We start from the raw sequence: 26,157 nt of genomic DNA on the forward strand, positions 1-26,157 counted from the left end.
AAAGGCAGAGCAGCGGACAGAACGAGATGGAGAGTGGGAGAGATAGAAAGATGTAAAGCTTTTGTTAGCTACACTCGAACGTTCAGGCATTTCAATGCTGTAAGAACTTTGAGTGAAAATAAGAATGATATAAACTACGAATATATGTTGTTATTGTACGACAGCAAATTTTAAAACTTTGTCAATTTATTTTTGAAGTGAAATATTTTGTAAATATTCTGTAAAATACTCTAATGACTCATTGCTAATATAATGATTCTTAGAAGCACTTTTTACAGTGTTGCACATTGAAGAAGCATTCGATTAAGGCATGTGAATTTTCTTATGTATATTTATTATTATTATTATTTATTGTTAATTATTACTATTACTTGATTTACTTTTTTTGTCTTTTAAAAACTAAATAAAATTTTAAAATTTACGAAAAAATGGCATTGATTATATATTGTATATGTTACTTATATATAAAAATTATATAAAGTATATATGTAACACTGTATTTTGATATTTTTTATTCAGTTTTTATAACATTTATATATTTTCTTTGAGCCTCTATAGACTTTGTTTTAAAACTGTTGGAATTATAGATTTTCTAGAATAATAGCTATAGCTACTATTAAAAAAGCTATAGCTGCCAAATGGCTATATCAAAGCAGACATTAACAAAAAACATTTTGCTAAATGTGTTAAGAAGAAATATTTAAACATTTCGGAGATTAATTTGCGTTCTGAATATAAATGTGAATATTATTCTAGGTGCTTCAGCTTAATTTAAGTAGATTTTTATTATATACAGACATATACATATTTAAAGAATATATATTTAAAGCATAACGTTTAAATATATAAAAGTTTAATTACTTTCATATAACGCCTCTCTATGAGATTCACATAATTTTAATTTTTACCCTTATACACTTTTATAACGTTTCTTATAATAAGCTTTAATTATAAGGCTAAGGCTAAAGTTAGTTAAGTCCATAGAATTCTAGTGAAAAGTCAGAGTTTCATGTCCACTTCAGACTAGCATAAATAATTAGTTAACGGCTTCATTGTCTAGGCCGTTAAACTGTTACTAATAGTTGGGCAAACTTCAAGTGCTTTCTCTTAAGAGAGCAGAAATTCTCTTTCTGTTTACACAATTCGCGTGGATGAAAAAGCTCTCTTTTGCTTATCAGTTGCTGTCGCTGCTGCTGCTGCTGCCGTTGGCGCTGCTGCCGTCGCCACAGTCACCGTCGCAGTCGCTGTTTGGTTGGGCTGCTGTGCGCCGCATCGACACGGTCGAGAGTGTTTGTCATGAAAAGCGTTTGGACGGCTTCCGTTTGGCATCAGTTTGTTGGCAATACTCAGACGCGTCGGCCGCACTCGCCGTAGAGACCAAACAGAGACAGAGCCAGAGACACAGCTAACCAAAGACAGATCGTGGACAGCGACGTACCGTGGTCAAAGAACGTGCAAATTGCAAATTTTTTAAATTAAAAACAAATAAAAGTTGGCTATGTTTATAGTTGAATGCCAAAACATTTGTGATGTGATATAAAAGACAATTCGAACGCGTTGTTCTTTTTCGTTTTGATTAAGTTCTCCCCAATCCCCGCCCTGCCCAAATTGGTTCGTTTTCCAGCTTGATTTATTTTGATTTCCGTTTTTATTTTTAAACACCCAAACTATTTTTTTTCAATACGTTCTTTTACGAGCTGTTAAATTGCCAAAACATTTGCAATTCTCTCTCTGTGTGTGTGTGTACGTGTAAAGTTAATTTATATTTATGCTTTGGAATTTATGTGGTTAATGTTTATGATTTGGCCGAACAAATAAAAAGTATATCAACGCGACGCCCACAACCAAAGCCAAATATCTAAAAAAAACAACAAAAACAACAAATCTAAAATATATATCTTAACGAAATTGAAATTTTGCCATTGGCCGTGAATGAAAGCGAAAATTTGTTTTTGTCAAAGAGCGCGTTCTCCGGCGGCACTCACTCAACATATTTGAGCGCTAAAAGTATGCCAGAAAATAGTACAGAGCAACAACAGCAACCATATCATTAGCCTACTCATCGTCAGCATCATCATCATCATCATTCTTCTACTCATTATTAGCATTGTCAAGTGTGGCAAGTGCATTGACTGTGGCCAAGGCACAAAGTCAAGGTGCTCAACGAAATGCGTGCCAGGGCATTAATTTTTATTATGTGACATGTTTACACACACACACACATTTAACATATATACACTCACACACACTCACACACATTTACATGCGTGTTAAGCTCTTTTTGTAAGCGTGCAAGATCTGCTGGTCCGCCTTAACTCAATCAATTAATTGCGAGGTTGCCTTTTTTAATTGCCACATTAATTCGCTTAAAAAAGTCACATGTAGTATATAAATATATATAAATTCGTGTTAATTAAGTTAAAGAGCAATGCAGCGCAGATAAATATATATAGTATATAGTAAAATATCTATTTAATCCGTGTGTGCAATTTTTTGTTTACTCTACAAAATGAGATTACTTAATTCAATTTGTGGCTTGCTGTTGTTTTTATTTGCATTTTCAATTTTCAATTTTTAATTTTTGATTCACGATGTTTAAATATCTGTTTTATTTGGCTATATATTTCATAACCTTTAAAATGTTATGGGACATAAAATATTTATTAAATGCAGAGTAAAGGCAAAAATATTTAAAAATTTTAATTTGTTGAGATTTTACTTGAACATAAATAATTTGAATTACCCTTGTACAGCTATGTGAGTGGAGAATTGCTGCCTTAGACTGACTTTAATAAACCATATGTCATATATATTATGCAGTCAGAGCGGTTTAGATTATTCAATATAATTTCGAGTGAATATATAACATTTCAAATAATTAAATATTAGTGCAGTTTTATAAATAAGACATTTTAAAGTTGCACTAAAACTAAAATTTCTGAATACAGTAAAATTCAATTATAATGACGCTCGAGGGACCGAAGCTTTTAAATCGTTATAACTAATTAATTATAACTAAATCGTTATAACTAATAGAAGCCCTTTTCATATAAGTTTGTATATATTTGTTTGTATTGAGACCATCCAAAACATCGAATTTTTGTCGCAATAACCGAAAGAAAGCTATAAGCGTAGGCCTTATATTGAAAGCAAATTATTTATTAGTGAATACTTTATGGTACCAAATATCTGAAAGTCTTAATTACTTTACTAATATTTAACAAATTGAGTTACTTTAACTCCAAACTAACTTTCTTTAGGCAAAAAAAAAAAAAAAAAAAAAAATTAAATAAATAAAACCAAAGATAAAAATTAAAAAAAAAAAAATTAGATTAAATTAAAAAAATTTTTTAAATATTAATTTAAGAAATTAATTTAAAAAAATTAGATTAAATAAAAAAATTTTTTTTAAATTAATTCAAGAAATTAATTTAAAAAATTACCTTAAAAAATTAATTAAAAAAACATAAAAAAAAAAAAAAAAAAAAAAAAAAACAAAAATAATAAAAGAAGATATTATTTTTATTTTTATTTTCTTCTATTCTCTAGGCAAGTGAGCGTTTTAGTTAACTGAATCTGATTGATGATGTTTGCTTATTTTTATGATGCTCATATATTGATTTTAGCTGGCTTTTTATAGACAAACCAAACAATAACAAAATCTATGGCTTTCTTATAAAAACAAACAATCAAAACACAAGATATTCCAGCTCCTCCAATATGGATGCAAATTTGAGCTAAGATATTTATCGAATAATTTCGCATATGTATTAAAAGTCAGTCTGCAAGCAGCTTTGAGAGTTAAGCAAAAATTATTGATTGTCTTTTAAGCGAAGCAATCTTAAATAGTTCCACGTTTACCTGTCATATGATTTTATTTGCTGTTAAGCTTGTTTAGCTTGCCTTGCACTCAATTAAAACTGTTTCGCTAGTTTCTTATTATATTCATAATATTTACTCTATTCACATCAAATCCTTGCAAGTTGTCAAAAGACAAATAACAAAGTATTAGCTAATTCAAGTGCTTTTCGAATGGGCAAACATGGCTGAAAGGCAACTTGTTTCAATTTCCGCACACACGCGCGCATATGAGTATGTGTGTTCGAAAATTCTATTCAATTAGAAGTTTTAGTTGAGTTGAGTTGAGCCAAAGTAAATAGCCAAATAAAGCAAAAAAATAAACAACTTGCGTAGTCTGTGCAAATTGACATGAGGCCCAAAACTTTTACAATTAGTGTTAAGGCAGAGCAGCCTACACGCACACATGCACACACACACACACGCACACACACGTGCGATGCGCACACTTGATATATGTATGTATAACAGTTTCTTCTTTTGGCATTTTTGGTTCTTGGCTTTGCCTGCCTATTGCCTGGCTATTATCCTTGGTCAATTTGTGCCACTCCCCAATGCCAACTAACGAGCGGCCATTACGCGCCACCCGACTCAGACTCACTCGCCTTCTCTCCCCCTCTCTCTCTCTCTCTCTATCTCTCTGTCTCTTTCTTTACAAATGCCTCTACATTTGAAATATTATTTGGCGGACTTTTTTCCCTTTTTTAGTTGTTGCTTTTAAAATACGCACCTGAGAGCAAAGCTATTGTCTCACTCCTCTACTCTTCTCTTCTCTCCCCCTCCTCACCCTTCTTCTCTTGCCCTTTGTGCTCAGCTACATAAATAATACGCACAGCTATGCCCTGGCTCAAGTCAACGGCCATCTGCTAAAGCATCCTATAATGTTGTTTCAGACTAAGCTGGCTTATATTTCTCAACAGTTACGCCTGCCCCTCGCCCCCGCCTCCTGCCTCCTGCTTCTGCCCTCAACTCTCTGTTGAAGCCTTACGTGACTTTTGTGGCATGCGTCGTTTATTGGATACTTCAGTTCTGTCTATCTGTCTGTCTGTCTGTCTTTCTGTCTGTCTCTCCGTTCGTCTCTTTGTCTGTCTAGCTCTTCTTCATATTTTCTAGCCTCTCTCGCTGCTCGTGGCAAAATTAATGAAGCAGTTCATCTGACACTGAATTGATTGGCTTATTACGAACACAACTCGATTGCTGCCACAAATGGAATTCTGTTTGCTGGCTCGGTTGGCTCGGCTGCATTAGTGGCGCGACGTTGCTGTGCTGCCATGTGTGGCGCGTTGACAAGTGTCAGCTTTAGCTAAATACCCTGTAATCGCAACGGGTGGCGTAGGCAGTGCTTCGCTTGTCAGAATTACGCATTATCTTGTCAGATTTGGGCGGATCTTGTAATTTGACGTGCGATGAGCAGATCAGAATAATATTTATATACTCGAAATGCCCTGTTATAAACTGGGTAAAGGGCATGTTGATTGGGTGCAATTTTGAAAGATGAAAATTAGATTAATTTCATGAAAGCTTGCTGCAGTCTTTAGCAATGATTTAACCATGAGAATTTCTTATATATATACCCTGTAAAATTAGAAAAATAATGAAATGAAAACTTGAAATGTTTTATTCTATTATATGCAATACTTTTTATAAGAAATGGAATACATAATGTCTTTATGTGCTTAAACATTATTCATAAATTTTTGGAAAAATATGAGGAATATATAATAGATGCTGGTTTTAACGACTTCGCTTATAGCGTCCGTACGGTTATTGCGATGACGGTCCCTTGAGCGATTCTACTGTAATTTACTTTCAAATATGCCTTAGAAATTTTTTTTTCTGAAGTTTCTTGTTATTTCTGCTTTAATTGTTGATATTATTTTCCTGAGTTCTTGGAGAGTAACGCTGGACTAATATGAAAGTATTCCAAAACTAAAACAGAAATTTGTTATATGTTGTACCTTTCAATTGTGTGGAAAATGAAGCTAGACATATTTATAAAATTTGCAGGGTATATATCTAATCATATCTACTAATAGTGTTTGGTCTTGAAAGATGTTTTTTTTACTACTCAGACTTCCATAAGTTTTACAGGGTATTCTCTTAGTTGCACTCAATACTCTGAGCAACTCTCCACTCTACTACGTCCAACCACTTCGATTGACAGCTTTTAGAAAAAAAAGCAGCCGCAATTTCTGATTGGATGGACATCGCATTGAAGCATATGCGACTTTTCCTCAGACAGCTGTATAAATGAATACAGAATTGCTTATGTATTTGTAATGTATACATATTTTTATATACTCTGTGTATATATATGTATATGTATATGTATTTGCTCATTCCATTCAATTTGTTGCAGCAGCTTGGAAAAAACATCAAAATTACATTACGCCCGCATCCCGGCGATCCTTAGCGAACCATTTGGCTGGCATTGGCTTAATTATACTACTTGGCACGCCCATTTCTAGGCCATTTCTCTCCCATTTTCTCATTTCGCTTCTTCTTTTTTTTATGGGCTCATCGTAAAATCAAATCGAATATTTCAGTCACGTTTCAATGCTATCAATAGGGCGCCGTCGTATGCCAATACATCAATGTAGGCAAAGAGCTCTGAAGAGAAGAGTAGAGAAGAGAAGAGAGCAGAGTCGAGTTGAGTCCTGGGTCCTGCCTCAATGTGCTGTCGAGTCATTAATTTTATGAAAAATCAACATTTACATAATGATGAGCATTGCGGCTTGTGTTTGATTAGTACGGCAACAAAAATGAAAAGGGGGCGTGGCACACACACACACACACACACAGAGGTTGCAAAAGTTTTGTAAAAATTTGCATTCATGGCCTGCCAACACGAATTTATTGGCCAGCCTTGAAAAGTCAATTAAAGAAAATGCTCAACATTTTACAGGCGAACAAAAAAAGAAATAAAAAAGTTTCTAAAAAAGTTACTAAAAACAAAAGAGAAAAACATAAAGAAAAAATTTGTTTCCTGCTTCAAGTGAAATCTACAATACAAAAAGAAAAGCAACAACAACAAAACTACGATTTTAATATATTTTAAAGTTAATCAAAAAAAAAAAATATATATATATATGTATACATAATATAATCAACAATAATTAATCAATAATTAATATATTCAAAAGGCTTTCAATACATTGATGTGAGTTGACTAAAAATATACAAAAAAAAAAAAAAACAACAAAGTTAAATTTTAAAAACTATATATAAAAAAAAAAAAAAAAAATATATATATATAAATTATTTAAAAAAATCTAAGCGCTTCGAATTCAAGTTGTCAATGAACTATTTTTAATAAATAAATATATATTTGAATAAATGAAAGCAAATAATTGTTATTAAATGTGCAAGCAGAACTAAACAAAAAACAAAACATATATATACACACACATATACACATATATATACAACAAATATATGTATATATATATTGATAAATATTTGGTCAAATTAATATGCAAACAAATGTGCAAATAATTCAATAAGCAACACGAAAAATCAAACTATGCAAATATTTGTTAATAACCAAAAGCCAAGCCAACTAAACAAAGACAAGGACAGAGCCAGAGAGAGAGCGAAGGAGAGAGACAGAGATACATATATATATATATATATATATATATATATATAACTAATTTCTAATAATAATACAAATTAAAGCAAACAAAGTTACAAACGCAGCAATTGAAAGCTTCCATTTTTGAAAACGCAAAAACTCTTAACAAATAAATATATAAATATAAATCTAAATACATATATATATCTATATAAATATATATACACAATATATAAAGTTACTATTTTCTATAAATATAAATCAATATATATATATTATACAAGAACTTGACACCTGCAATATATCAGCTCTCAATGCTGCAATACGAAACCGCGTGCAGTCATCAAACACCGCGCAAGCAAACCTACAAGGAGTATCTACAGCAACATCAGCAGCAAAAGCAGCAACAACAACAGCAACAACAACAACAACAACAGCAGCAACAACAGCAACAGCAATCACAATCTAAGCAACCTGTACGAATCTTTCGGGTACATTATATACGCGTCAATTCAAAAGACGGCAGCCCGTCCTTTTCGTCCGGCAGCTCGAATCGTTTGGCGGCTGCGGCCGCCTCAGCGGCGCATGGCCCCAAAATGAAGACCATTGCGCCAAATATACGACGGCGGCGACGCTGCGACAAGCATCACTTGGAGCTCTATTGCAATGAGAGTGGTGCAGCGAGTGGTGCCAGCCAAGCCACCATGACTCTGAAGCCAGGTGGGCTGCGTCTGCGCGAATCGATTACAGCGCCCAGCACAGCGGCCAGCTCGCCGGTGGATGAGAAGATGTGCATACCAGCGCCGCCCATAACGCCGCCGCCCGCTTTTCTCACCGAGGGCTATAAGCGTTCCAGCACCTCGGTCTCCACATCGGCGCTGCCCAGCGCCACGCAGGAGCTGCAAGCAGCGCTGCAGCCGCCGCCGCCGCCGCTGGCACGGCAGAAGCCTTCGCTGACGCTGGCGCCCAAACTGAAGCCAAAGACAACGGCAACAATTGCCGTCACCATCAACAGCAGCAAGCCACGTGGCACAGTCAAACGCAGTTTAGTAGGTAAGCAAGGGACGGGAAAAGGTGCCTGGGCATAGCTGTGGGTGTGGCTGTGGGTGTGGGTAGAGGAGCTCTTGATACAGGGCTGTCCATTTTCGAGGTACTCATCTGGCAATTCTACAAGGTTGCCGATATTCATCGAAATAAATAAATAATACAAAAACACAAAATATAATCTAATATACAATAGTTATAGTATACTCCATAGAGAAGACACTCTGGCTTCATATAGTCTCTATCGTATGATAAATACATCAATTATTGAAAACTATATAATATATTATTATTATATTATACGCAGGAGAATTTTAGATCCAGCCAGGAATCATAGGAAGTTTGAATGTTGGATTTTTTCTCCATTAAGCAAACGATAATCGTTTCGTATAATTATTTTGTTCTTAAAAATTATAATTTGTGTTCCATATAATAAATATGACGTATTGGGAGAGCTATTTAGAAGTGAATGTAGGACCGCTATTCATTAGTTTAATTTTATTGAAATTTTGTATACTTGGTTTTTGTAAGTTAACTTTTATGAAACTTAAAAAAATATATACATCTTTGCTGAAATCTAATTCGATTTGTCTTATGCTAAAAAGAATGTAACATTTTAGGGGTATATTTTAAATGGTATATAATATATTCAACATTAACAGAGAACGTGCAGACTCTGCTATCCTGCTATGATTATAGTCTATAGATATTTATTTTTAAATATATTCTGATTTATGTTTATATATTTTTTTATTTACATTTATTTTGTTTTATTTTTTGTTTTACTGTTTAGTCTATATATATTCATATATTTATTTATATTCATATATATAATCATATATTATTTAACAAGTCCCTCAACTGGAAGGAATTCCTAAACTCTTTCCAGCCTTAACCACATTTTGTTGACATATATTAATAACTTTTCGCTAAGACTCAACACGTTTGTTGCTTTTGAAAAATGATTCGCTTGTCATATTTCATAAGACCGAGTGTCATAATGGAGTACTTCTTTCGGAGTGTATATACCCTGTGGAGCTACGTGTCGGGCTTGCTGCTGCTTCAAGTCTATTTGAAAATTCAATGCTGTTAAATTGGTCCCAAGTCGTTTTTATATACAATATATGTATATATTGTTTGGGGCTAGCATTAAAACGCGTGCATGTTTTATGCCCTCATAAAGTCGATGGCGGTGGGCGGTGGTCGGTGGTCGGTGGCCTTAAGGGCGTGGCTGACAGCAAGTCATCAAATTGTTGTTTGCCCCGATGTCGCTGGCAGATTGCTGGTCAGGGGATTAGACTTAAGTCGAACGCGTGTGCAGCTCGCTGCAGCTTAATTGAAAATGTATGTGTGGTTGTTTATGCTCGTTGTTGTTTCAGTTGAGGCTGTGGCGGCGGCTGCGGCTCTGTGGCTCCTGTGGTTGTAGCTGTTATTGCTGCAGCAGCTGTTGCCCGATTCCTGATGCCTTAGCGCGTCATGCTTATTTGTCAGCTTCAAACAGCGCATTGATGTTTGTCATTCGAGGCGCACTTAGTGGGCGACAAGTGTTAGTCTAGTGGGTGGGTGGGTGTATGAGAGAAAGAGAGGGGGAGAGAGAGAGAGTGTGGAGAATGTGTGCTGGTGCGTGATATCGTCTTGAATCGTAACAGCATATATTTGCATTGCAGCTTAGAAGATATCGATATAGAAAGGGAAGGTGGTGTGAGAGGGGGAGGGAGGGAGCGAGAGTGCTTGCAAATGTTGAACCTAACACAGCCGTCGGCTTAGAGCACACAGCTGCTGAGTGTCAATAAAAAACGAAGCAAGATGTTGCCAGCGAGCATAATCGACTGCTCAATACCTGTTCAGTATATAGAAATATGTGGGCTATATGGGATATACTGTGGTTAGAAAGTTTATATGGAAGGAAATCTAAAGGAGGGGCTTACTGCGCCTCAATTATACAACTTTATGATCTTAGTTATAGAAGTATGGTAAATAAATATAAAAATACATAGAAAAATGTTTATCTACATATAATCTATCTAAATACTACAGTCAAGTCTCGATAAGTTGTAAATAAAAATCACAATAAATCGAAAGAAATTCTATACTATTGAAAAAAATTCATTATCGGTAATTCTCGATAGTTTGAATTTATGTGTAAATCGAAAAAAAAACTGATCCCCTTGCCATTTCGAATTATCGGGGCTGTTCAGTCCATCGATCTCTACTTGTAGAGCTAGTCTTCATAAGGGGCTTACTACGCCTATACAACTCTGCAATCTTAGTTCTTGGAATATGATAGATAAATATAGTGAGAGATGAATGAATATAGAAAATAGAAAATATATTTTTCATATGGATAGCAAGGGCAAAGAATTTGCTAAGAGAAGGACTAAGAGGTCACAGAGACAGATACACTATATTCTGTCATCTCTAGATCCAGTAGATGCCCTAGGATACACTAGATAGAGTAAATATGCCGATTGTCTAGTCTCTACTTTCTACTCTCAAGACATACCTTGTCTCAAACCAATATACCCCTCCCACATATATCACCATCAGGCAAATCTTGCGATTGCAAACAGATTCAATGGATGATTGCATCTTGAGTCTGAGGATTTGATGCCTTTGGCAAGGTGCAAAATGCAAAATTGTCGTCGATTTGAGGCACATTTCTTTACAATTTCGAGTGCTTGCAGCTAGAGCTGTTTGCACTGCTATACAACTATGTGAGATATTATGCAATGCAGTCTGCTGCAGCTGCAGTTGCTGCTACAAATTTACATAATGTCAAATATGCATTTGGTTTTTGGCTTTTGTGTTGCTTGCCAAGTTTTGTGGTAATCAAATAAAGTAAAGAATTACTGTAGAAATCTTGACCCAAGGTAAAAAGAAGAAGAAGAAGAAAAAAATGCAATTTGAATGAAACAATTTGAAGTAATAAATTGCAGCTGGAATTAGTCAACATGTCGAAAAGGTTGTGCAATCAGAGCTTCTCGGTTATTCAGTTGGCTCGTTGCGCCATTAGCCAATAATTTCATTATTCAAATGTTTTGCTGGCATTGCATAGCTGGCAATAATATTTTCGGTCAGCATCAAAGAATTTCTAAAGCTTCATGGAGAAAGAGTGAGACAGAGAGACAGAGACTGAGCGAGAGGGAGCTGGATTTAGTTGCCATGGCAAACTATTTGATGCCCAGGCATTTACAGTGAGTTGAAGCAGTTCGTAGCTCGTATGTCTATCCATGCTTTGAATGGAATTGAATTGAATTGTATTTTTGGCCGAAATGGAAAGCGGATTATGTGCGGTAATTTATCTCCTTGTGGCTGCTATTCCAACTGCATTTGGTGCGTGTGCCGACATCAAATAGCAAATATCGATTGAAATTTATGGAAAGTTGTTCAAATTTAACTGGCAAATTATATGGAAAATGTCGTCAACTTTGAAGTGGATGCAATGGATGCTGTGAATAGGTGTTAGATAAAGTTGATGTATTTATGATGGAGATAAGACACTAAGAGAGGCTCTAGCTGTGCTTGTTTGTTGAAAAGTGAGTTGGGAGGTGAGTTTTAGATGTGCATGGAAAAAGAGAAAATATTCACAAATTCTATTTTAAGCATTTAAGGAAACTCACATATTTATTGAGCGTTTTAGCAGCTGTTTGTTATCAATAACTTAAGCAGTTGCTGATATACAGTTGTCTCAGCTGGATTTGTGTGATTTCTTTCATTTCCTCTTTAAAGCAAATTTCGGTTAGACAAAGAAGAAATATTTTATACAAGAGATGTCTTTAAAATCTTGGATATATAGTTAGAAATGAAATGAAAAAAAATTTTTTTTTTGTAAATTAAAAATTAAATGAAATCAAGTAAAACGTAAGCAGTTCTTCAAGATCTTCAGAGGAAGCCTCACTTGCCATTCTGGTATATCAGAAATACTTCAATTTTTGTCAGATTATCAATGGCACTAGAATATAAAAAATAAGCACTATTTTTCAGGGACCGTGACGAATATAACTTTTAAAGCAAAAAATTAAAAAAATAAGAATTATTCTTTGAGTAATTTAAAAAAAATTTATTTCTAATTATAAATAATTTATATTATAAAAATCAAAAATAATTATTACAGATCAGTTTTGATATAAAAATCAAATCAGAGCTCTTATTTTTAATATTTATAATAAATTTAATTTTTATAATAAAAATTAAAAATAGGAGTTATGGCTTAACTTTTATTATAAAAATTGAAAATAAAAATTGAATTCATATATCTCTTGAACTAAAGGAGCTAGATCATATATTTTTGTATATATATGATCTACGCATTAATTCATTTCATTTGATAATATGGACATGTATATTTACATATATATATATTTAATTATCTGCATAGGCACTCGCTCAGTGACTTGCCCTGTACACTTGACAGTAATTAGTATTTATAGTAAACCCCAATGAAACTAATGTAAGCAAAGCTACAACTAGCTAGTCAAAAAACATTAGGTAAATAAACTTTACAATAAATATTTTGCTCTTGCTTTCAATACAAAGCGATTTATTGACTGCGTCTGGTTTATATTTCCTTACAGTCACTAAAACTAGATTAAATGCAAGAGCATCTGCTCTCTACTCTCCCTTTCATACATGTATATATATCTATATTGCTGCTATTTCAATTTTCCCAAGTTATTTTTGCCTGACCTCAGCCTCAGCCCAAACACAGAAGCCTCAATTCAATTTGAGTCGCTGAGTTCATTCAAAAATTCCTTTGAATCAGGCAGTGATTGCAATTGAGGTGCACACAAAAGCCGATGCATTTTAATAATGTTGATTGGCCCGGCCAACTGGCTTGGCTGGAACTTGGAACTTGGCAACAGAGGCTAAATTAATTGGCAGTTAATTGAAAAGTTTTGGGTTTTTAGCTAAAGCAAAGTTTTAAGTGCACTCGCGCTCGGCTCGCTCTCTCGCCTCGGAGCCAAAGCAACTGATGTTGCAACATGTTTAAGCAACTTGACGCCAAATTGTATTAAATGTATCACAGGCGGGCGTGGGCGTGGGCGTGGGCGTATGGTTGTGGTGGGAGTGGGCGTGCCCTATGGGTTTTGACTCATAAGAAATGCACAGCACATCTCCAGGCAATTGGTAATGTGGCATTGAAGTTGCAGCAGCAGCAGCAGCAGCAGCAGCAGCAGCAGCAGCAGGAAAAATAAAACTTTTTAAGGACTCGAGGGTGGAGGCAGGCCTTGAGCGCTGAATGTTGCATAACTGTAAATGTTATATGTGCTGACTTCGAGAGGTAGAGTGGAAGAGGGAAATGGAGAGAGTGTGAGTGTGGAGGGAGTGTGGGCGCATTTAATGATTAAAGGCAAATCTACGTAACTTGGTGTTATAATTCGTTAAGTAGGGTTAGTCGTGAAGTGAGACCGTGCGCCCGTTAATTGAATGCGTGACTGTTTGCAGCCTTTTATGATTTACCATTTGGCAGACCCAATCATGATGAGGGCCAGGCAGCCACAGCATAAATGTGTGTGGCAGGTTGTGGCCTCCCTCTACCCCCCCCTCCCCCTTCCAGTTTGAGGGCGATCAATTTTGCGGTCGTCAGCGTGCCGTATAAGTCGATTAAATAAAATATCAAGCGGTTACGGGTCGTGGCATGTCGTGGCGTGTCGTGTCGCATCTCGGGGCGTGCGTTAACTGTGAGCAGCTTAGAGTTAAGTAAGCGCTGATGCTTGTATTAATTACATAAATTGTATTGATTAACATTTTTAATTAGTTAATTAGAAAACTTAATTGGCAATTAAACGTTATGCTTGCAATGCGAAACGGATTCGTTTACGAGCGGAGGGGCTCTGGCTAAAGTGGAACTTGTGGGGGGCACTCAGAGTTGTAAAAGAGGGTTGCTTGAAAGCATTAATGTATACAATTATAGTTGGAATATAGTCGGTATATATATAACTATAATAAAAATATTATTTTTTAATTAATAAAATCTTAAAATTTTGCTTAGTAAGATGTATGAAAGCTTTAGTTTTGTACAGCTTTTCTATGATTATAAATGTTTTTATGAAAATCAAACTGAATTATATATTACTATATAATATATTATTTTTTTAGATTTATTTATTTTTTGTTTATTTATTTATATTTTTTTATCTCAAATAATTATTAAAAGAATTTTTTATTTTATTATAATTATTTTTAATAAAATAATTTCAGTTAAAATTATTTTTATTAGCTATTGCTGCAATTTTTTAAAATTTAAATTAGTTAAAATAATTAAAATAAATTGAATAAATTTATATTTATATGAGATACTTTTTAATTCAATTTCGGTATACAAATATTAAATATTTTTCATTTAAATTCATTTTGCATTTTTTGTGCATTATAATTTTTTTTTTTTTTTTTCATTTGTTATTTATTATTATTATTTTTTTTAGATATTTATTATCATACATATCTATTATATTTATTACCTAAAACTTAATATACATACACATATATATTTCATATCAATTCTAACTTTCATCAACTTTCTTATATATTTCCAGGTAAGTTGCAAAGAAGAAGAAGAGGAAGAAGTAAAACAAGTAGAATAAATCGAAATCTTCAGCTAAGTATGAGTTGCACTTAAACAACTTTTCTGTTTGTCAGCTGCCATTCTCACGAGATTGCTTATATATCTATCTATATCTATATATCTATCTCTCTCTCTCGTCCTGTCTCTGTGCATTAATCAAAATGTGTCCAAAGTTAGTTGCTTGAGGGCAAGTCTAACTATCAATAGGAAACCGCTGTGGCCAACTGTAATCAATTACGGCATAGACAGCTTTTCTCTTTTCCTCATTTTATCAACTTTTTTTCTTTTGCTCTCTTGTCTTTTCTGCTTCTTTTCATTTACTCAAGTTTTCTGCACTTCATAAAATGCGAGCACAAAATGAAAAGTATTTGCAATTTGATGCTGTTGTTGTTGTTGTTGTTGTTGCTGCTGCAGCTGAGATTGCTTCGAATGTCGTTTGTAATCTAATCCCAAGCCAAGCCAATGCGCATATTTATGTTGCAAGTTGATAACCTGCCCAATGGAGAGCTAGCTAAAAGACAATTCCAATGTCATTGTTTGCTGCTGTCGCTGCTTGGAAACAAAATTTCATGTCGACAGCTCTGTTTGCTGTTGTTGTTGTTGTAGTTGTTGCGATAAGCAGCGTTCGTGGCATGCCAACATTGTGGGAAAACAATTTAAATTGAATTACTTGGCTGCACACACACACACTCACACACACCCGCATACACACATACAGCCTCATAGAGTCGCGCTTGCCGCAATCAAATATGTAGTTATTTTTTGTAGCCTACTTTTTTGGGCGGCATTTAAATTGCCATTTTTGATAGTTTTACATAACGAATGCAACTGTGTGTGTGTATGTTTCTGCTGGCGCTATGCCAAAAAGCAAAGCATAAAAAAGAAATGCCAAACGAACAGCAAACAAAAAATTTGCAGAAAAATTTGCATTGCACAAAATGTGTAATTAAACAGACTGCACACATACACACACACACATGTATCTGTGTGTGTGTGTGTGCTTTTTCATGTGTGTGATCCTTGAGCCTCGCGGCACAAACTTTACGCACTTTTCAATGCATTTTTTATGCGGCACGTGGACGCAGTCATGTGTGCTCCTCCTGCTGCTCCTGCTGCCGTTTGTCTCTGTGCGAGTTTATCAGCTTATGGCGGCCTTGCACAAAGTGCAGCAAAAGCAAGTTGCAAAAAAAAAAAAAAAAAAAATGGCGGAAAATCAACATCCGGCTGCAGCAAGTGGCAAGTGCAAGGTCAACTTTGTTGAAGGACATGCCAGCAACAGCAACAGCAGCAGCAGGAGCAGCAGCAGGAGCTGCAGGATCCGCCCAACCAGTCAACACGCACACAGCATGTTCTCTGCTGGTTTGTTCAGTTGTGTTTGTATTTGAATATGGTGTATGTGTGTGTGTGTGGGTGTGCGTGTGCGTGTGTCCATGTGTGCCTGCGTTTGTTTGTGTATTTGTGTCCTTTTTGTGCGCATTGTTTGCTGCACCGTTACATTTCATTGCGTTTAGCTGCGTTTTGCGTTTTGTGTTTTTGTTTTTCTGCTGAACTGGATAAAAGCATCCGTTGAGGCAACTGTAGTCGAATGTCCTCTGGCATCAAGTTGACAACAATAATAACAACAACAACAACAAAAGCATCCACAGATGCCACATGTTTCCCAACTGAAGTTGCCAGCTAATGACAGAGTAAAAAATTTCTGGGAAAAGTTTTTTTTTTCTTTTTTTTGCTGTACAAATATTGAATGAAAATCTATTTGTAATCTCTTGGGTTTTTCTTGGAAATAGTTCTGTTAAATAAAGTATGTAGCATGGAAAAAGAAAGTATTTTAAGAGATTGAAATCCATTTGGTTTTTCTGTTTTTCAATGATTTTTGTTGAATTTCAAGCGTCAATTATTTTGAAATGTTTAAAAAAAATTTAACAGACACATAACATGTCATGGAACTCTAACAGTTTAATTTTAAGAATAACATTATTATGAATGTTAAGTTAGAGATTGATTTATATGTTAATTGAACATAAGATCGAACTGTTAATTAACATGCCCGGTGAGTTAAGAGAACTAGTGCTGCTATATTTCTATTACAGTGCAAAAGGGTTTCAATACACTAATGTTCTGTTAGCAAGGCTGTTGCAAGTCAATTAACAGTGAGAGCAGCTGCTGCTGTTAGTTTCGGTTACGGCGCTATGTTAAGTGCTTAAGAGTATATATACGAATATGCTAAACGTATAGTTAACAGTTGTGCAATGTAAAATCTAACATTCAAATAACATTGCTTGCCTGTTAAAGCGACTGTTGCAACTTGATTAACATCTGTTGCCTTTACACTAGTGAAATTTCCCTTTATGCAGCTTACAATGTATATAAATTCTTTTTAACAGCTATGCTAAGTGACATTTAGTTAAATATTTAACAGCTGTGCACATCATATTTAACATAAGACTGCAAATTTATTAAAAATTCTCTTTTTTCGCGCTGTTCTTACACTTGCTTACATTCAACAGGGCGGCAAACAATGGTAACTAATTTCATGCCCATTTATCTATGCCATTTAAACTGGTACGCCTCTTTTATTCTCCAAGTCCAAGTCGTTCGTCAAAAGTCAGCACAATTTTTTGCGCCACATAATTCAAATTGTTTGCTAGCGTTTCGTTTAAATAATTCAATGTTAATCTTGAAATGAGAATCAGCTCCATTAGGAACAAAGCAGGCGAAGTGTGTGTGTGTGTGTGTCTCAAAAGCAAAGAAGTGTGTGTGTGTGTGTGTATGTATATTCTGTATAGGCTAACAAGTTATCTCTGCTTTATATACAGTCTGTTATATATATAATATATATTTAGCTGCCTGCATTGTTAAAGACCGCAAATTTTTATTTACTGAAGGCGGCTACACCACGACTCTGCTATATATATTATATATTTACAAAAAAAAAAAAAAAAAAAAAATTGGTTCTGCATAAAATTTGCAAGCAGCAAAAACCCCAAAAAAGTTTCAGCCAGCTTGCTGACTCTGTCTAGCTGGCATGTTGGCCTTAGCTAGCTATCTCTTTCTGCATGAAATATGCGAAGCCGCTTTCAACAATTTGCGCTGGAAATTTGCACAATGTTTGTCAGCTTCGATGTGTGTGTGTGCGCGAGTGTGTGGGTGTTGCTATTTTATGTAATACCGAGCGTAAAATAAAATTTGCACTCACTTAAATAGATGCCAGGCAGCGCCGCAGCGACGCAGCGCTTCACGTGTCAAACTAATGCAAAAGTGTCACAGACTACAAATTAAAAATTCAAATGAAAATGCGACGGAGCCGACGGAGCCTGGACGCAAATTAAGCGCTTCCGCCTAAACCAAAAACCAACTCTTGCCATTTCCCTCACTCTCCCTCTCCCTCTCGCTGTCTCGCTCTTTCTGTAGTGCCTCGAGCTGCTTATGCAAAGAGTGACAGCGGCAGTCCGTAATTCATTTTAATGCGTCGCCTGGCCGAGCCGAGCTGAGTTGAGCATATTTTTCGGTTTAAATTTTAATTTCCTGCAACTCAATGTCGACACTTCCTGGCAGCCGAAAAAGCAAATAAGGAAGACCATTGTGGCAGCTAAGGGACGTGACTGCACAGGTCCTTCCTGCACTCACTTAAATAGTTTGAAGTTGCTTTTAGTTGATTGGGTTACTGAAGCACAAACACACAGAGGAAGAGAGAGAGAGGGGAGAGAGACAGTGAGAAAGGGAGCTCTGACATGTAAGACGCTTAAGGCAGACGAGCAAATAGTTACTACTATTACTACTACTACTACTACTACTACACTCTGCTACATAGATGTATTCAATGCGTGCCCAGTTCTTAAACTGTGCTACACACAATTTTAATTAAGCTCAGTTTCTCCTTTGAGGTAGAACTGAACAGACAGCCCTCAAAAGGGGAAATAATGTAAATCACAGTCTTATATATACATATATAATATATACATACATATAAACACTATATATATTTGCCTTTGGTCTTCTCTCTTTTGCTTTTCATGCTTTTCATTCTTTGCATTGCATAATTTGTTTGGCCAGCGATTTTGATGGTCTTCTCAGCGTATTTAAGGCTTACCCAAAAAAAAAAAAAAAAAAAAAAAGAAAAAGGTTATTTTCTCGCTAGACGACCTTTTTTAAAAGTATTTATTTGTGCATTAACTAGGCTTTATAACTTCTGATTAATTTGCAGACTATATAAAAGATACAATATACAATAAAAAAGTTGATCAAGTTGAGCAGATGATTTGCAAATGGGTTCGATTGGAGTGAGAGAATAATAACAACTACGTTGTTAAGTAATTAAAAGTTGAGGTTTTTTACTTTTGGCACAACTTGCAGTAAAACATTAAAGAATGAGGCACGAAAGAAAATTGCAAGAATTTAGGTTATAGCCGGAGAACCGTTTAGATGTTTTTTGCTCTTTATCTCAGTAGGTCTTCATGTTGGTGTTTCACTTTATTTATTTGCAACACTATTTATATGTTTAGCTTACTCTGTCTGTCTCTCTCTCTCTCTCTGTATGTCTTGCTCTCTCTCTCTCTCTCTTTCTTTCCCCATCTTGTTCCAAGTATCTCTGCGACAGTTTGATGCGACCACTGCATCTGCATTGACCTCTTAAATAGGTCTTAAAGTGGTTCCACAGATCATCTCCTGGTCTAACTGCCTGCTTGTTCTTATCCATCTCTACCTATTCGTACTGCTCTCTCTCTCTCTCTCTCTCTCTCTCTCTCTCTCTCGCCCCTTCCTTTCTCTATCTATACTTGCTGCACTTTTATTCTACCTTGTGGTCGTTTAAACATGTCTTAAATTAGGCCCAACGGACTTTTGTTTGCCTATATATATATATTTCTCTTTGTTTTTCTCTGCTTGTCTTATTCTCTTTTATTATGTCTTTTAGCTGTCCTTGCTGCTTCTTCTCACTATTATTCTACCATTTTTTGGTCATTTAGAGCTGCCTTAAAGTAGTCCCCCAGGTCATCTTTTAGTCCAGCGCTCGCCCTTACTTATATCCCTCTCTCCCTCGCTCTCCCTGCCTTTCTCCATCTCTATCTCCATCTAGCCTTGCTGCACTTCGCTGGTGTTTGGCTCTTCTTTCAGCTTTTGAATAATTCATAGCCATCTTTTTTTCCCCCCTTTGTTGGCCAAGGTCAGTTTGGCTGGCCGCCTGACCGTAAACTATGCAATAAACTGCAGTCTCAAACAGATTTTCGTGGCCTTGATATTGCGCGTTTAGCCTTCGGAATGCCTGGCCCGGACCTTGACTTGACGTTTTACTTTTCATAATGATCATTAGCAGCAGCAGCGGCAGCAGCAGCAGCCTCATCAACGTCATTCGAACTCATCACAATTGTCAGCACCAAAAACATTTTTCACATTCTAATGACTGTCAGGCACTGAAAATTTCCACAGCAAAAGTTTGCATTTTTTTTTTCACTCACTCTCTCTCTTTCTGTCTCTCTCTCTCTCTCTCTCTCTCTCTCTCTCTCTCATTGGTTTAGTTTTTACAGTGCGCTTATCAAATTTGTTGGACTCTCGTAAATTATGATGCGTCCCACACATATGTAGCCCATCATTATGCTCAACATTTGATTGCTGTTGGTAGTTTTGGCTTTATCCAACTTTGATTTATGTACGAGCCACACACACACACACTCTGGGATTTGATGTGAACTTGTCTTGTGACACGTTTATCAGTGCTCTAGCTTAATTACATTTGGTTTGTTGCTTGTGGTTGGGCGCTATTCCCCAAGCCAAAGACAATGCTAGCCGAGTTGTTGTAACATGACACAAGAAAGAAGAGCTCAATTCAATTAAATTGCCCAAATTAGTTATTCTTAAGAACCGACTTCTAATTCAGCCACAAAACTTGCCCTTCGACTTGATTGATTGCGGCTTAATTACCTCATGGCTAATGATTCGAATGCCGAGCGCAATATACAATGTTACAGCGATACGCGAATGCTGGGCAACAGAAATCAATTGTAAATGAAAATAATGCACTCAGACGATTTTAATTAGCTGTCTGATTGTGAATGTGAAGACGTCGAGATGAGATTTGGAATTACAAGTTTCACTTGCTTTTATGTAACTTTTTGTTTGTGCAGATTCTACTTAGAGATTTGTTTAGATTTGCTTGTCTGATTGAGGGCATTCTGTGTCTTTTAATGAAATGAATTTGATTAGTATTAGTCAAATTTATGATATGAAAACTTTGCGTAGAATTTCTGTGTTAAGAGGTTGAGATGAGGCTGAAGCTGAAGAAGTGATCGAACACAATGAGTTCAAGTTCTTGTCTGAGGAACCCATTTGACTATGTCTTAAATCTGGGACCATATACTAGCTAGATGTCTGAAATTTCGGAACATATACTAGGTAGATATATTTTTCTTAAGACTTTCGGTGTATTTCTTTGTCGAACAATCCCTAGATTATTCTCTTCCCTTATGCTTATGAAGGCTATCTTAGTTTAGAACTGAAATCAACCTCATCTTCACTAAATTACCATAGTCTGAACTAAAGTTGTATTGAAAGCAAACTAGCACCGTCTCAAAACTTACCTAAAGCACCTTGACATTATTTAAATTAACCCAGGTTAAGCGTTGTAAAATGCACCTCAACTGGAATCTGAAATACCTTAAACTTAACTAACTTATTCAATCCTTACCAATACCAATCTCAACCAACTGAATCAAACCTCATAAAAACTCAGCCAACTAACCTTACCCAACTTTATCCATCCACTCACATGCACTAACCTACCCTATGCCATCCCATAGCATAACCTAACCTAAGCTAAACCAAACTAATGCCTGCCTAACTCAACTTCTATCACACTATGCCTCAGCACACTACCTGAACATAGTAGACTATAATATATTCCATAATATTCTTTTATGATTTCCGCGTGTGACATCATCGCAGCAGTCTTTTGCCAGCCAGCTTGCTTCCATTAATGTCACGGCATCAGCGATGCCATTTTGCTGGTTAATCCAAACGCATTTCCAAACACACAGATGTGCAACGTCAGAGTGTGCCGGGGCGACGTCATCGAGGCAGCAACCACCGACAGCAGCTGCCAAGATAAACACAAAAAGCGAAACGCAAATTAGTTTCCAGCAGGTCGCTAAATATGCTGACGATGTCGGCCAAGAAACACACAACGTAAAGCAGTCAGCCATAAACTATATATATACATATATCTGATATATATGTATATTTGAAAATATTTGTATATTTGGAATAGAATTTTGCTTGCTCGATTTTGTTTTTGACCTTCACCCAATCGTAACGCATTTGTTTTGAGCGACGCGGAATTTAAATGAACTTCACCTTCAGAGAGTCTCTCTATGTGTCTCACTCTCTCATTCTCTCTCACTCTGCCTCTTTACATGTTAATGAACTTGTGGGTATTACGAGGATGTTGGCATGTCCAATGCGAATATATTTTTGGCTAGCCTCACATATTTTTATACATTGTGTGCAGCCGATCTATTTATATTCATATATATAGATAATACTTGATAATTATTATAAATAATATAATAATTGTGTTTTGTTCATGTGATTTGGTATCTTTGTAGCTTGACTCATTCGAATAGTATTTCGAGCTGTTTTATAAATACCCAGCGCACACCTATGCCACATGATTCATTTTGACAATCCTTTCACGAAACGTCGCCAGATATATTTCTCTCTCTCTCTCTCTCTCTCACTCTCTTTCTTTATATATGTATATATATATTTTTTTTGTGTTCTGGCGCTGTGACGTCAGTGGAACCTGTCGCACATAGATGTCGACCAGCACACATAATTCATATGTTTTATTTACTTGGCTTAAATTCTTTGATTGCCACATAAAAAATAATATATATTTATAATAAAATGCAAAACAGGATGGACCAACGATTGATGTGTGGCGCATCGACGTTGAAATACGCTTGCAACGTGGACTTCGATATGTAAACAGAAATTTGCTAATGAATTTTTATGGGTTTTCATTTATTGAGTTGAAATAGTTTGTTAAGAAAAGATTTGTAGTAAGAATTTATAGCTCAATTATTCATATGAATTACTTCTTATAGACATATTTATATATAATGAAATATATATAATGATAAGAAATTTTAAATTTACTTAGATTAACAGAACTGCAGTTAGTCAATTTTGGAAAAAATCAAATATATAAAAATAAAAAATAAATAAATAAATAAAAACCGTACGATATAATTGGTATATGAAACAATAGGTCTTAAAGTGTTTCTCTATTATCAATTTTTGTTTGTTTATTTTTTTTTAAATATTTTTTTTCTCTATTACTTAACTTCCTAACTGTATGATAAACTTGAACAGAATATAAAGATAAATGAAAAGTTCTAACTATATTTTAATTTAAATTAGGCTCAACCTTTTTTCGAAATTTTTTTCAAACTGAACATTTCATATACTTCATCTATCTATTATCATATCTTAACTCTCCAATCAACAAAACATCTCCCATTAAATACGACAAATATCACTTAGCCCAACCAAAACACCCTCAGCTAGTGTATTTTGACAAATGAGCGAAAGCAACAACAAAATGAGAATGTTGTACAAATATTTTTAGCATAAACAACAAACAGCAAACAACAACAGAAAGTCAGGGCAAATATAACTAGGCATTTTGCGATGGTTTTTGTGTCTTTTAACAACTCTGCACAAATAGCTTTACGAAAGTCATAAAAATGAAAATGAAATAAATATAAATCAAAGCAGTTTTTCGCTGGTGTTGAAATTTGTGAATTTGCCAACTTTGATTCGATAAGCCTCAAGCCACAAGGTGGGCGGGGCCACATTAATCCTTTTGGCTCTATCGAGAAGATTCTCAGAATTTGGGTTAATTAAATATTTATGTGATTCGCTTTTGTAATCTTGAATTGCTTCATGTATAGGCTGAGTTTGATAAATGGCAGCAAGTGCATCATTAATCAAGCGTCCGATCAGCAGCTGATGACATTTCGTCTCGAGTCTTGTAGCAGGCAGCTTTTGTGCGCACCCGAAGCTTCGAGTCATCAATCATAGCAGGCAGCTTGCTGTGGCAATGGCAAGAAAAATGCTTTTAATTTATGATTATTATTATGAGCGTGGCAGACTCGAAATGAGAGAAATGTCATAAATAATTTCTTTTTAATTATGCCAATTTTTGGCCACTTGTCATCAAATTGGCTTCATCTACTATTTACTCTCAAGCCTCTAGAAATTGTTGAGACCACAAATAAACCATCATCGTCATCATCGTCATCATCATCATGTGGTGGTGCTGCTGCTGCTGTTGACCTTGTCGACTTCCGCTGTTGCCAAATATTATTGCCAATTTATCACAACTTAAAGCAACATTTTTGCAGCCCCAGCTGGGCATACACTTGGCTTTTTTTTTTCCTGTCCACTTCCGCTGCCAATTGGCAACAATTTACGGCTTAACCTAGCCTTAGCCTTGCACTGTCCTGTTGCTGATAGAGCGAAGGGAAGAAAGGGAGAGAGAGTATAAGATAGAGTGTGTATCCGCTCAACTGCTACATAATTCAAAGGCACAACTAATTGCTCTACCCTGTGCATGTGTGTGTGTGTGTGTGTACGTGAAACACATGGCGTATGATTAATACGCATCAGCTTTTATCATTTTTCTGCTTCTGTTGAAGCCGGCGACCTTCAGCTATTGATTGAAGTCACCGTCGCCATCTTAGGCAACGCCCCAGCCTATGCATAGCAATTGGTATACACATAATTGAGCAGCTGTGCTGAGAGTCGGGCATATACGCACTCGAGATGCGCTGCAAGAGAGAGAGAGAGAGAATGAGAGATGTGAGTTGATTTGGATAAAGTTGAATTTAGCTGTATAGAAAATCTAATTGATTGTTGAAATTCTGCTCTCTGTTAAAACGCTGTAAATCTAATTCTGTTAACCAAATTCATGAAATTTTCACAATGAATTCGCTTAGCTTCTAAAGCCAAAAGTTTTCTTTTCACAAAGCAATCAAATTCTATGCAAAACCCCTACCTTAAATTCCAATTCATTTTATTTGAACCCAAAGTGAATCGATTTTTATGCATTTCTTTTATCAAGCTGCTTCGCATCAAACTTGATTTGTTCTATAAATTTTGTTGTTAAAATAGGTTTTTGCCTGGAGAACATAACAACTAAATTGAAATTTTCATGTATTGAATACAAATTTTGTTATTTGATAGTCTGCCATACACACACACACACACACACACACACACACACATTGGCTCACCCATATGTCGCAACCGAGCTCATATATCAAATATACCCAAATACAATGGCAAAAGGCAGCATTTGGCTAGCAAGTTTATGGCCAAAACTGCTGTTCGACACACAATATATGAGCTGACAGGCTCCGAGCATGTGTGTGTGTGTGTGTGAGTGAGTGAATGCTGTATGTGTGTGTGTGTGTGTGCGTTAGGCTTTACTGCGCACTCTGCTCTGGTCTGGGACGAAATTGTAATCATAACTTGAGCGACGCGTTAAACATAACAAAAAATAGCTTCAAGCACGTAGCCAAACACAGCCAAGAGAGACATGAGTTGGTGTGCGAGAGAGTGTATATGTGTGTGTGTGTGTATGTCACATTGTTGTTGTTATTTTTTTTGCTTGTTGCCTGTCAAAGTTTTACGCAGGAAAAGCATTTAACTCGCGCGGCTCGTCTACTGCGTTGCTATTTCGCGTTTCAGGTTGTTGTTTTTGTTGTTTTTGTTTTTGTAACATGCGTGCGAAAAATTGGGTGTGAAAAGCACTTTGGCCATTTCGCCTCGAGAGTGACGTTTACTGTTATGCGAGCACTTCACGCGTGGCAGCCACGCCCCTCCAAGTGTCTCGCAGCTCTTCAGCTGGCAAGGCTGAGACATTTAAGCCTTTAGGCTATGTTGTAGGCCTGCCTACCAGCCAGCCATAGCTGGGCACATTAAAGGCTTTCCTTTTATTAAATTTTAAACCTAAAATGTGAGCACGCCGCAGCCCCGCCCCCAAGTAGTCGAAGTCGAAGGGCGCATTGGCTTGTGTTACATGTTGTCGGGGGCAACAAATCCGCTTTGATGGGCTTTT

General features: G+C 35.9%; 1 protein-coding gene and 1 long non-coding RNA gene across 15 annotated transcripts in view; both read left to right on the forward strand.

Annotated features, from left to right (window-relative positions):
- The window catches only part of LOC6581485 (phosphatase and actin regulator 4), a 148,782-nt gene that overhangs the window by 103,262 nt on the left and 19,363 nt on the right, over window positions 1-26,157 (forward strand). The window contains exon 1 of one of the 14 annotated variants that reach the window (XM_002007177.4): window positions 7,720-8,485. The exons of 12 other annotated variants lie outside the window; for them this stretch is intronic. In XM_002007177.4, the coding sequence (XP_002007213.2) occupies window positions 7,747-8,485 (739 nt within the window). In that variant the 5' untranslated portion in view covers window positions 7,720-7,746. Of the gene's footprint in view, window positions 1-7,719; window positions 8,486-26,157 lie in introns of those variants that run through there. One more of the 14 variants, XM_015161856.3, reaches the window with a different exon arrangement.
- LOC122757550 lies at window positions 505-7,226 on the forward strand. Its single transcript, XR_006357620.1, has 2 exons — window positions 505-2,007; window positions 6,764-7,226. It is a non-coding gene; the product is annotated as an uncharacterized LOC122757550 (long non-coding RNA).

This window comes from Drosophila mojavensis, unplaced genomic scaffold (assembly GCF_018153725.1).
Source record: "Drosophila mojavensis isolate 15081-1352.22 unplaced genomic scaffold, ASM1815372v1 contig_74, whole genome shotgun sequence".
Lineage (NCBI taxonomy): Eukaryota > Metazoa > Arthropoda > Insecta > Diptera > Drosophilidae > Drosophila > Drosophila mojavensis.